The following is a 13,572-nucleotide window of genomic DNA, read 5'->3' on the forward strand; positions in this document are numbered from 1 at the left end:
CACTATAACATCTCCTTCGTACTTGGCTGATCCCCGTTGAAATTGGCTGCCTTGGCCGAAATTCAGTTAGTAAGGAATCAATCAATCATCTATTAAAAGCTTGCTAGTCTGCCAGTTTGTCTTGTTTCTATCGATCAACAGTTCACTCTGAATAATGCACGAGATAAACCAAGATTTACCGTCAAATTGATCACTATTTGCAGTCATAGTAGAGAATTTGACTAGGCTTAAAATTTTTGTGCGCGAGTAATTCAAAAGCAACATTAACATCAAAATGTATTACAAACAGAACAAACAAAAACACACATCACACTTTATCCTCAACTACAACTTTTGTCTGTGCGTTCGGTGCCATGATGTGGGGGACAGAGCTAGTGTCGTATCGAGCTAAATTTTTAATTTCGAGCTGATAGTGAGTAGAACTATCCAATATGAATTCGCCCGGACCGAGACATCAGAACGGTGTCGTGGCCCGCACACTATGTCACTACCGAGGCAGTTAATATTCCAATTATATTAAAGTAAAGTATTTTAAAGTAAACTCTTTAGTTTTGAGTACACTTCTTATAACTCTATCTACCCAAGCGTATTTTAGAGTGGACACCACGTCTTGGCAAACGTAGCGTGGGACGCCCTCTGGCCAGATGGCGGGACGACTTAAACAAGGCAGGTAGCGACTGGATGCATAAAGCAACGGACCGAGGTCTGTGTCGTATCTTGGTAGAGGCCTATGTCCAGCAGTGGACTGCTACGGGCTGTTGATGATGAACCCTACAGTGGCGAAGGGTGAAAATTCTCAAAAGGGAACCCGAGGAAATATTTTTTTCAATAGTTAACAAGTAATACGCGTCATAGACTAACAAAATTGCACCCGTTATAGTTGAAGTATTGATTTAATTTAATAAGTATAAGATGACTTGTTTGAGTATACTATTATTATTCTAGTTATATCGCTATGTTTTTTTCTTTTATTATTTTTAATTAATTTACAAAAGGTAAACCCGGTAGGAATCGGCTTGTATGGATGCTTCGCCACTGGAACCCTATCTTCAAAGACGTAGTAGAATGTATTTCGGATCATTTGGCGTTAAGGCATAGTACGTTTGACGTTACTCTACTAGAAACCAGTCACCAATATTGTAAAGCTTTCGTTTCAAAACCAGTGTTTTATGCCGCGTGCAAAATTAGATCGAGCTACGTATTGTTTAGTTTGTCTATTAGTTTTTTAACATAGTGTGTTCGTTTTACCGCTGGCAATTGCGTACATTTTAGTTTGATTGTTAGACTTTCTGTATGGAGATATTTTAGTTAATTGCTCTTAATGGTAAATATACAAATATATTGGTCCTCTATGCAAATTTTGAACCCGTTTTTATACTATTAATGGTTGAATTTGATATAACAAAGTTTCATAATATCCAAGGATTTAGGCTGGACTGGTTACTAAAACAGTAAGTCAGGACATTAAATCTCTTTGTATATATATAAATATGCGACAATATTGTATTAGGTTTAAGGTACCTGTAAGAATATTGTCAAAATGATGATAAATAAATAAATAAATAAATAAATAAATAAATAAAAAACAAAAAATTAAAACTCCTTCAACCACTAACCACTAAAAACCAAAAAAATATTTAATATTACCTATATACTGGTTACTAATTTTGGAGTCGGTGCCCAATAAAAAAATATTTTTGATAATCTATCCAAAATTGGCGGAGTAATCGCGTAAAACATCCAAAAAAAACATACAGTCGAAATAAGAAGTTCCTCCTTTTTTGAAGTCGGTTATAAATGAAAACCTTTCATAGTTTATACTGAGTTATGACAACGTATACGTTAACAAAGTGTACATTATTGCCTACCAGCCAAAAACTTACACGTGAGGACACGTAGCTATCTTTTATTTATGCAACCACACTTTTCATATGCATTCGTTGCAATATGTTTTCATTTTCATAAAATGTGCGGCGCGTGACTTCGTTATGTTATATTTTTGTTTAAAATTCTGTAATAGCACCGCTGAGATATAAATTTTCAGGGTTTTAGGGAATAAATTTAATAAACAAAAACATATATAAAAACATTTATTGTTTATAAAATTACATTAAAATTTCTCCAAAACAATGAGCATAACACCAACTTAGAGTAATTTAAATCTTTACTCATAATAAAACAAACATTACACATTTAAAGTAAGTACAAAGAGTTGTTTTACAAAAGAATATTATAATCCAAATGTGAACACCACTAGACGAGGCGATATTGTGTAAAATTGAATAATTTAGCAGAACAGGCGAGGGGGAAGAGCGGGGAGTGGGGACAACGCGGTCAGTACATGATATTATTGTCTGGAAGCTTGTTTGAAGCTATAATACTTGATCTAAATTCTAGAATTAGTAGATTTTTGACCTAGGTAGTGATTACACTAAGCCGATGGCATGCACAGCGCTCTCTTAGGAGTGTAGTACAAGAATAATATGGCCCAGAATATGTTGCGTCTTCCTTGACGGTTGCCAGAATAATGTCAGTTTGATTGGAAGTACATGAGATGGATCTTGGAATACGACTTTTCATGAATCTCTGATATGTTTTTTTATCAGTTATGGGCTGAAGCAAGTAGTAAATCTGTTTCAAAGCGAGATTAATGCCTTATTGAGTATAAAGGCAATCTAATTCTACGTTTAAATTTTCCATTTGAAATATTGAATAAAAAATTGTCGTATCACAACACCGATATAGTGCCAACAAAATACCTGATGATATAGCTAAGAGGACTCCTAGCTCTCCAACCGAGTCCCGAGTACAATCGCGCACAAAGGGTTCCTACATAATTCATGCGAGGTGATGATCCCGCGGGACCTCGTGACGTCAGCAACCGCAGGGTCCTTATTAAATGACGGCATATGGCTCGGTGCGATAATAGCTTCATAGGCGGTTTGGGTAAAATTTTTAGTTATTTATAGGAACAAATTAGTAATAAGATTTGATAAATGCAAGTTTTTATTGTAATATCGATACTAGCAGAAGGTATTCTTGGTAATTTTACTCAACTGTAGATCCCTGTCCAAAAAAACCCAGTTTTTGAACTCGAATACTACTGGCTCTTAGTGTCGGTTTTTCTAAAAGATTTGGTTTGGACTGTCTTTCCATTTATTATAATAGGTTTTCTAATATAATGATTAGAACTTTGCTGGTGGTAGGATATATTTTATATCCGCCCGGATAGCGACCACCGTACACAAGGTGTTAAAACCCGTCCTAATGGCCCACGTAAGTGTCGCGTTCCGGGATCAGCCTGTGTATATCCAACAGGCCGGCATAGTTTCAACTGCCTCAGAGTAATCTTTCATCAGTCGACATTCTTTTGTTCCATACTCCATTTACCATCAGGTGCAACGTCCTACGTTTAAAAAAAAACTTGGCAAATGATACGCAAAATTAAACGTTAAATCCAAATTTTTGTAAGCCGTAATACCATAAAAGCCCAACAATGCCACTTCTAAACTCGGCGATACCCAGGTAAATTTAAAACAAGTCGCAAACATAATAAAGAGTGGTCATTAAATTTTGAGTGCGCGTGGCCGAACTAACAAAGACACCCTTTTCCCCCTACCCCCACTACTTTCCGTCTGCTATCTCTGCTTCGAATTGTATTTAATATTGAAGTAACTGCTTGTTTTGCTGTCTCGGTATCTTGAGCTTTGCATACCTTTAGGGATTTCATACTTAGTTCAGTTTTGTTTTAATTACAATACGTGAGTGCTTTTTGGACGATTTGTTTGGTTTTATTAAAGTTAGTACTTGTGATTTAAATAATTTGAGAGCATTTCATATTCTAGGTCTTTATTTTTGAATTTGTTTAGGTCGGTGTTGCTTTATTTGTTTTTGCATGGCGATTAGTGAGAGTTGACTAAATTCATATGGCTTTTATGTGGTAATAATGATCTAATTTTTTAATGTAATAAGTATTTTGGGGTATCATGCAAATCCCATTATGCTTATTTTGCTATTTTGGTACTATGAATATTCGTGATGTATCTAACTATAGGACCTGCGAGTAATCAAATTCCAATGCATTTAAATCAACCAAGAGTTTAATGCGTTCAAGTAAAAAAACACAAATTTCAGCCTTTAAAAAAGTATAACTTCCTAATTATGGAAGATACAATACTAAAATTATCTTACTATGAATAATAGATCTATAATTGGATACTAAGGCGATAAATGTTCACTTATGCAGTCACCTTCAGAAGTATAGTAAAATTAGACTTTTCAATATATCCAATCTATCAATTGTATATATCATGTTTGTTTCGACGCTCTATCTGCAGGTAGCAACATGGCGACGAAAACACCACCTGCACAAACAAAATAACAATGGCAGCTTGAAACTAGTCAAAGATAAAGCGAAACTATAGGCTTTAACGAACTATTGAATATGATGATCTAATAGCCCGACACGCTAAATAAAACTTTCGACATTTTGTAGTAAAATATGGAATTTAATCTCGTGTATTGACAGAGTTAACTTTAAAACGATAAAGCAAAAGGCAAGTCCAAGCCAAGGACACTTTTTTATTTTCCTGGTCAAGCTATATCATTGAATAAAACCATGGTTAGTTTTGATCATTGGTATTGTATCAGATATATTCTGTTGAGTCATACTTGATTAGACTACAGTGATAATTATTGTTATAGACACGTCATAGTGGCTCGTTTCGACGATACATGTTGGTCTGTTTATATTCAGCGATACAGGATTAATTTTTGTAGATCGAAGGAATCGACTCCTTTTGATCACGTTGCAGAATGCGTTTGGCTTTAACGAACGGCCTGCTTGATATCAACGTGATCTGGGGGAATTTATTCCGGGCAAATAAAAAAAACAGTATTATTCTATGGGGTTTGAATTCAGAACCTCTCAGTCTACAGACCAATGCTGTTAGAAAATAACAGGATAAAACTTACTTAAAATAAATATTGCCCACGAATAAAACGTGAGGCTGCAATGGTCGACCACAACAGCTCCGACCAAGTTAACGCCTGCGAGACACGTGAACCTCGCCACCATCATACCCAGGCTTGTTGCTAGACCCCTGAAAACGTAAGCAGATTCAGAAAAAAATATAATGTACATAGACATGAAGTGAGATCTCTGTAGACTCCATTTGAAATAATTGGTTCTTTACTTTAAACCAAAGTATGCAAAGGTACTTATCGCCCTTAGATCTCTATGCCTTCAAGGCAGCAGCATATCCACGATTTCTTCTTATTTTGAGGGTATTTACAGGACTCATATCCCAATAAAGAAAAAAACAGATTACTTTAATATTAATACCAGCCCTGTTGTATACTACCCACTGCTAAGCACGGTCCTCATCTACTATACTGAGAGTACTACCTACGTATAGCTTAAATATTTCACGGTTACAGAATTAGTAGTGGTATTCCTATTGGGATATTTGCTTTGAGACGAGTACGGAACTATGATCATTTTATCCCGGAAAAGTTTTGCAGGAACAAATATTTTCAGGAGCGCATAGTCGTGAATTACAAAAGTTTGTACTGACATAAATCTGAAACTTTGCTAGCCACAACCACGTGCACATACGCTCTCTAATTATAGTATGCATTTCGGATTCATAAATAAAAATTGAATCGCATTTGAATCCTCATTTACCGGATTTGATGTTTTTATTTTAAACTCTCATTACTAATTTAATATTAAAACACAAAAGGTGTAGAATTTGTCGCCTAAGTAGTATCATTTACAGATTTTGTATTATGTTAAAATTCCCTTTAAAAAAAGCCGTTTCCACCACCGTTAATCGAAGTCTTTACCTGCAAGAAGTGGGATACATATCGACAAAATAAGATCCCACATTCCCCACACAGATACCAGTAAACTGAATCATGGTGAACAATATCATTCCAGGAATCGCTCCATCAATCAGGTTGACCATCACAGCACTCGCTCCCGAAATGATGATGGTGATTATCAAGAGCATCTTTCTCCATGACGATAGCGCAATGAGCACTATGTTGAGAATCGTGAAAAATGAAGTAAAAAGCATGCCGCTGTAGATGGTATTCATTGGTGTGGTGTTTCTGCAGGGCCCCTAAAAATTTGGATTAGTATAAGACATATTGTATCTTCAACGAAGGCTACTTAATTATCTCATATAGACGTTAATTGCTAATGATGATAATGATTGTATCTACATAAAAGTATGTCAATACTATTACCGTTTACCTATTTCTGACACCAAATATCTGTGAAACTATCTGGATAGGTGAAATCTGGTCCTATCACCTAGCTGCTAGTGTGAATATGCGTTCACACTAGCAGCAGCAGGAACATATAAATGCTTATATGTTCCTATTTGACAAGCCTGATATGTTAATTTTAATTAATTGCCATTGTGAGAGTAATCGTCTCGTTATGCAAGATGAACAGTAACGTAATTTGATTATCACATTGTTAATAATCACAAGTTATCGTAGATATCATTTAAGCCTCAACCGTAAACTTACCATTGTATCGTCAATGGATGGTGTGATTTTGGCAATAATCTTGTGACAGAAGCTTTCAGGGTTATCAGGGTTGCTATTGTAAAACGAGTTGACCATAGTAGGAAACCACATAAAGAACACATTGTTTCTGAAAGAAGTATTTAAAATGAACATCTTGAATACTGTGACTTATTTGGTGGAAAAGAATATTTTTACTACAGTGATTAGTCTCTATAGCGATTTTTCTAAATTTCTGCGTAATATACTACTTCTGTAATAAATATTATTGTTCTAGAAAATTCTACGAAGCACTGGGTTATTAAATAATTAAACAAAATAAAATGTTTTATACATCGCGTAGGCAAACATAGTTGCGCTTATGATAAATCAAAGTATACGAGAATATTTAATTATTAATTAAATAAAGTCGCTTTTATAACTAAAGACATTTTATTGTTGCATTTTATATTGAAAATTAAATAAATGAAAGACTATAAATGCTAAGATCTGCTAAAGCTTTTAATGATCTTCCTCATGATATAGATATTGATCTATTTTGTAGTAAGGTCACATTTGCGAGAATTGCTTTCACTAAGAGTTTCGTTGAGGTTCACGGCGATTAATGATTATTGTTATTTTTCTTTTTCTTTTTTTTAACTCTTTTAGAAATATTCGACATTAAATTATAACGGCATTTTGTTATTATAATTAAGTATTTTTAAATAACCTCAGTTTAAGTAAGTTAGTAAACGTTTGTCAACATATTTTTAAGTTTGTAAGACGATAATATAAAGTAATTTTAAATTTATGTGCGGTGGCTCGTAATTGGCTTAACTGTTGTATTCGTTTCGTCCTATATTTGTTTCTTTTTGATAGCTGTGAGTCACCCAAATATAATAAAATACTTACGTGCTGCAGCATATAGCAAATAAATAAAAGAGTTGCAAAGTCCTCCAAAGCAAAGGTGGTTTAAATATAGGTGCTGATTGTCTGATTACTGAATCACAGAACGATGATGAATCTTTACAGTTGTTATTCCCTGCTATAGATTTTATCTGGAAATCGAAAATTATACATTTAATAAAGCATTATGATATAAATATTACAATAAGTAAAGTCTTTTTTTATAAATTTGAAGAAGTAAATGATATTATGTCCAGTTATCATCCAGACCAAATTTTACACTAACGTACAAGTCTTATGTTTTAGGTAGCAGAAAGTACGAGAATCTTTCGGTTTCCACTGACGTCTACTCCCAAACCTACAAAATTTTGGGCCATACAATAATTTACCAGGATGAAAATGGAATCTCCATTTTTCAAAACCATTTCATTTGCTTCATATAATAACTTACTGGATAATCGTCACTCCCTTTATTCCCTCTATAATATCGCGATAGAACCTCAAGAGCTTTATCAGTCTCTCCGGCATTTGCTAAGAATTTAGGACTCTCTTCTAGAAAGATCATCATGAGGGCTCCGATACCAAGTGGTAAGGCCATCGCCGCTATCAGCAGTCGCCAGGATCTTAAGATGATGAAAAATGTTGGGACGTTGAAGTCCATCGGAAGTATGATGTAGGCTAACCCTGGAATATAGTTTTTAATCGTAACAACTACTAAAGAATGTAATGGATATTTTTTGGGCGGGTATCTTGATATACCCCAACCGGATAAACATCGAGTCGTTCATACAAGTCATGTTTCGGGATCAATGCCTATCGGAAGGACTCTATTAATCTGTTTTTCTTTAATAATTCTTTCCACAATTAAGGGACGTTAATTAAAATTTAACAAAAAACTACTTATAAAAACACAAGTAAATGAAGTCCATTCCAGACCTTACACACCGTGTCACTTCACAGAATAAAGACAAGCTAATCAGCTTTCAAATATAGTATGTTATTATCAACCAAAAATAATTTTAGAACTCCAGAACATTTACAAGATTAAAAACGTAGGTTAAGCAAAATACAGAAGATTTAATAGTATGAATCTATGTAACATCAGTGATGAGCTAATTTTCAAAATGGCAAAGCTTAACAAACTGTAAAACCGTTGCGGTATAGTTGTATGAAGTTATTTTACCTCTTATATCTTATTCCTGCGCGGTAAAGGGAACTGCCTAATAAAACAGAATACATAATATGCTAGAAACAAGTGCATTCCGTCGCCGAAATTATTTCGTCTTAACTTTCTAGACGTACTCCGGTTGTAACTCGTAATGCTAAACTACTAAGGGTTAATTTATCATGTGCTAATGGTCTTTAGGTGGATCAAGATATTTTGGTATACAGAATCTAAAAATTCCAACTATCGTTGAAGGTTGTCTTTACCGTATTGATTGAAGATAATAGCCAAAACGATAGTTCATTATTACTTTGTTATTACATTATTATTTTGTTCACAAATTGAATTATATATGTTACAGTTAAAACACGTTCTCAGTTACAAGGCGGTTTCTCCTATTAAAACAAATTTTCACCCAATGCCATTATTGACGAGATACAATAATTTATTTCTGTAGACAATAGTACCGTAACAGACAAAGTCTGCAGCCAGGCAGTAGCAGTTCTGTATGAAGAGAAACCTACTCCTCAGATGCTTTGGCGTGCACTCCCCGAGGTACGTGATGGTGAGGGTTAAGGATGCCATAGAACTGAAAAAAATGACAATATTTTTAATTGAAACGTTGAGATGAAACAAGCAGGTATCAAAGTGATTGTCAGAAATTATTTGGATGGAATATCGAAGAGACACTTTCGGAATTGTTTACATCTATATTTCAGCTAGAAAATACACCTAATTAAGGTTTTTGAATTAAAAAGGTCATATAAAATTTGCCTGACGTGGAATCCAATCTCAAAACCACATGGCTCAGACGTTATTTTAATAGTTGTAAATAAATAAATAATTATATCAGCCCCGTATTATATACTATACCACTGTTGGGCACGGGCCTCCTCTACTATTGAGAGGGAATAGGCCTTAGTCCACCACGCTGGCCTAGTGCTGATTGATAGACTTTACACACCCTCGAAAATTCCTGTAGAGAAATTCTCAGGTATGGGAGTTTCCTCACGATGTTTTCCTTCACCGTTAAAGCAAGTGATAATTCACAAAGAATACACTTATTATTTTTTTAAGAAAAGTCACAGATGTGTGTCCTTGGGATTTAAACCTGCGGACATTGGTCTCGGTAGTCCGTTCCACAACCAACTAGTCTATCGCCGCTTTGTATTGAAAGTCTTAAAATTCAAATGGAACGTTGGACTCACAAGCTGCATCCTATAAACTTGAAAGCTAGCATCATGAAGAAATCCTTTGAGACGCTGCAAACTATTGCAAAGAAGAATCCTGAAGTCGCTGAAATGAGTAAAGCTTTGCGCCGGCCTTGGGTGTCCGCGAAGTAGCCCCAGGGCTGAGCAAATATGAATCCTGAAATGCAGGCGTATTCCAAGTATTGGCGGTTGATAGAATTGAGATATCGTAGTAATAATATTACTGTTAAGTGCCGTGTTTAATTAAATATCACTTTTGGGTAGGATCTTAAGTGAACATTTAAGATGCTGAACTATTTGATAAACAAAACTTGAGGTGACATTGAAACATTTTTGGTCAGCTATGTCGGCGTTGTATAAGAAAGTAAACTTAGCTCTCAAAATAAAAAATGATACTACCGCTACCAGGATCAGTCTTTTATGAATATACAGTTTTTTTTTGATACGAGCGGGGCAAAGTGACCACACTGGACCTGATTGTAAGTGGAATGGGCTCCAATAGAATGTCGACTGACGAGAGATTCCAGATGTTAATATGTTCAAACAAAAACCCATCTTTTCAGCTTTATATATTATAGTTATAATAAACATAATAATTATCATAAGGACATCATTAAGTGGGCACTTACAAGCAAATACTTTGAAGTGATAATGTTGATTTTATAACTACCGTATAGTGTATGACTCATTTACAAAATCAGTACATGTATACCATACCAGCGAAGGAAATAGATGTCAGAATCCCGCTTTCTTTCAACCCTAAATGCAGGTCACAGCTCGCTGCTGGTACTACCAGGCTGAAGCCGAGCATGTCCACCACCGTCCCCAGATGGAAGGTGCAGGTGGCCAGCAAAATCAGGTAGTTGTAGAGACCATGGCCTGAAATCAATATATAGTACTTTTGTGATGCATTTACTTTATGCTTTACCTCAACATCAGATGTAGTGGAGCCAGTTTGCTGTACTAATAAAATAAAATTATGTTGGTGTACTGAACGTAATGTTAAGTACAGATCAAATGTGAAGTCAACCAAGCAAAGATGTTCAACGTACGTCGACTCCAGTGTAAGTGAAGGACCTAATGCTTTAAATTTTAAAGTGATAATGCAATAAGTAATTTCTAACTAAACACTCACAACTTATTGTTAAAATATTTAAGCAGCTACTTATAATTTCAAACATCACATTTTGCGTTTTCACATATAATTACGTAGTTCTATAATATAATAAATAAAGATATTGATTAAGGACTTGTGTCACAATTTAAAGTAACACAAGTAAATTCTGCTTTTCAAAAATGTGTGTTTTGACATGTCACATTTTACATAGCTCTATATTTGAGATATGGATTTAGGACCTACGATCAATGAAGACATAGGTACTTTTGATTCACTTGTCATCCACCACCTTATATGCTGTTTAAATCTCATTTAATTAGTTCTTGGTCTTCACTTGTATAAGTATAATTGAAGTAAATTTACGCACCAGTAGCATCCAAAGCGTCTTCCACATCTACATTATAACTTGTATCTGCGACGCGCGCACCAACAGATCTCACTCCACCGTCATTCATGACTGCACTGACATGCATTAGTCTTGATAAGACGAACAGAATTTGTATATAATTTGCTCGCGACTGCGCTCGAATTTGAGGAATATTTTGAACTAAATAAATATGCCTACCATGGTAAAAGGCTCGTCTCCTATTAAAGTATCATGGGACAACACACGGTGGTGGATGCACTGGTTGCCCTTTCGATGTATAAGGGGCTCCCATGTGTGTGTGCGTGGGCATGTACTTATGTGAGTGTATTAACTTAAATAATTTGTACTGCTTTGCCACGTGAATTTATGCACATGTAGAGCGAGATATTAATCTATACTATTATATAAAGCTGAAGAGTTTGTTTGTTTGTTTGTTTGAACGCGCTAATCTCAGGAAATACCAGTTCAAACGGAAAAAATCTTTTTGTGTTGGATATCCCTTTGTTCGAGTAGTGCTATAGGCTATATATCATCACGCTATACCCAATAAGAGCGGAGCAGTAATGGCTAATCTCAGAAACTACCGGTTCGAACTGAAAAATGTGGAGTACTATAGGCTATATATCATCACGCTATGACCAATAGGAGCGTAGCAGTAATGGCTAATCTCAGGAACTTTCGGTTCGAACTGAAAAAATCTTTTTGTGTTGGATAGCCCTTTGTTCCTGGAGTGATATAGGCTGTATATCACGCTATGGCCAATTGGAGCGGAGCAGTAATGAAACATGTTGCAAAAACGGGGAAAATTTATTAGTTTTGAGAGCTTCCATTGCGTGCGCTGCGTAAACGGTTAAGTTATGCAACAATGATGTATGACGGGATTGTTCCTCTTAAAAAGTTCTACAAAAATATATTATAAAACATAGTCCCCTGCTGCATCTGTCTGCTTGAACTCAAAAACTACCCAACGTATATATTAAGATGAAATTTGGTATGGAGACAGTTTGAGACCCTGGGAAGAACATAGGCTCCCGGAAAAATACATAGCGTGACTTTTATAACGGAAAACTTTAGCCCGAAAAACTTTATAACGCGGGCGGAGCCGCGGGCAAAACGAGTAAAACTTTAAACTATGAGACCTATTAGACCTATATTGATAGCTATTTAATCAGTTCTTACCCACGTTTTAACGCTCAGTCATTCAGATGCAATAAATAAAAAAAAAACCTTGTCTCTATTAGCATACCTAGTCCTGTCACTGGCCGCATAACTAAATGCAACGGTGAAAGGAACGAAATTGTTAATAAAAACTACCTTGTTTAGTTCTATTTGAGCAAGATTATACAAGGGGATGTAGCTCAGTGGTAGAGCGTTCGCTTTGCATGTGAAAGGCCCCGGGTTCGATCCCCGGCATCTCCAAAACTTTTTTGAAATCGAATTTTTACTTATAGTTCTTTGATGTGGTAGCGTAGTCGATGATACAGCCAATATTAGACTTAATTACTTTGTGTCACATATTTTGTATAACAATGTAGCGGTTGAAAAGGTTGCCATACAAAAATTTTGCGCTCATGTAATGGTTACTCTACCGTGACACAGCAAAACACCAAAGTAAAATACTTCATATTTTTCCAAATATCTTTATTTGCACATAATTATTACGCATATTAGCATAATATTTTCTGTAAATATGTTATATTTGTATTATTATCTAAGGATGCTGTGACATTTGCATACGGACATTTGCAATTGGTAAAAACTTTTGGAGCACAAATCAGGTCCTGATATCCAGTCTATGACTACCTATACCAATGTCTTTGAATGCATGTAATCAAGCGATCAGACCAACTAAGTATTTTTTTATTTCTTTAAATGACGAGACGAGTTTGCCTTTCACCTCACGGTAAGCGATACGATTGCCCATAAACACTAGAAGCACCATCCAACATCTTGAATAGCAAGGTATTGTTTGGTATTCCACTGCGCTCGGCATCCTGAGACATGAAGTGTTAAGTCTCATTATGTCTAGTTACACTGGCTGCTTAACATGATTTAACTATGATTTTTGTTTTGTCACGCTCATGTTACTTCTAAAGAATATTATGAGGTGATGTACACCCTTTAGTCTTAACATAACACTTGTCTATATGAGATGGTGTCTAGAATGCCTTTAAATTCACTAGAACTTGTAAACCTGGCTAACTAACCCAGTACTGTAAAAAAATACTTTTGACATCAACAATATGTTTCTTTAAAATGGTTTTTGAATTAAGATAAGGTTAATTGTGAA

General features: G+C 35.2%; 1 protein-coding gene and 1 non-coding gene across 3 annotated transcripts; one reads left to right on the plus strand and one right to left on the minus strand.

The window, feature by feature from the left end:
• Positions 1-4,078: 4,078 nt before the first annotated feature.
• Positions 4,079-11,394, minus strand: LOC115455197 (arabinose-proton symporter). Of its 2 annotated transcripts, none has more exons than XM_037437581.1 (10): positions 11,283-11,394; positions 10,516-10,677; positions 9,796-9,955; positions 9,112-9,176; positions 7,874-8,106; positions 7,429-7,574; positions 6,541-6,667; positions 5,848-6,125; positions 4,975-5,102; positions 4,079-4,364 (listed from the first exon to the last, which is right to left on the minus strand). In XM_037437581.1, exons 1-10 carry the CDS (start codon positions 11,386-11,388, stop codon positions 4,309-4,311), a joined length of 1,461 nt encoding a protein of 486 aa, XP_037293478.1. In that variant the 5' UTR covers positions 11,389-11,394; the 3' UTR covers positions 4,079-4,308. The 2 variants fall into 2 exon arrangements, with proteins under 2 accessions (XP_037293478.1, XP_037293477.1); XM_037437580.1 differs by having other exon boundaries at positions 9,055-9,176.
• Positions 11,395-12,629: 1,235 nt separating this feature from the next.
• Trnaa-ugc lies at positions 12,630-12,701 on the plus strand. Its single transcript has one exon. It is a non-coding gene; the product is annotated as a tRNA-Ala (tRNA).
• Positions 12,702-13,572: the final 871 nt, after the last annotated feature.

This window comes from Manduca sexta, chromosome 11, assembly GCF_014839805.1.
Source record: "Manduca sexta isolate Smith_Timp_Sample1 chromosome 11, JHU_Msex_v1.0, whole genome shotgun sequence".
NCBI classification, from domain to species: Eukaryota; Metazoa; Arthropoda; class Insecta; order Lepidoptera; family Sphingidae; genus Manduca; species Manduca sexta.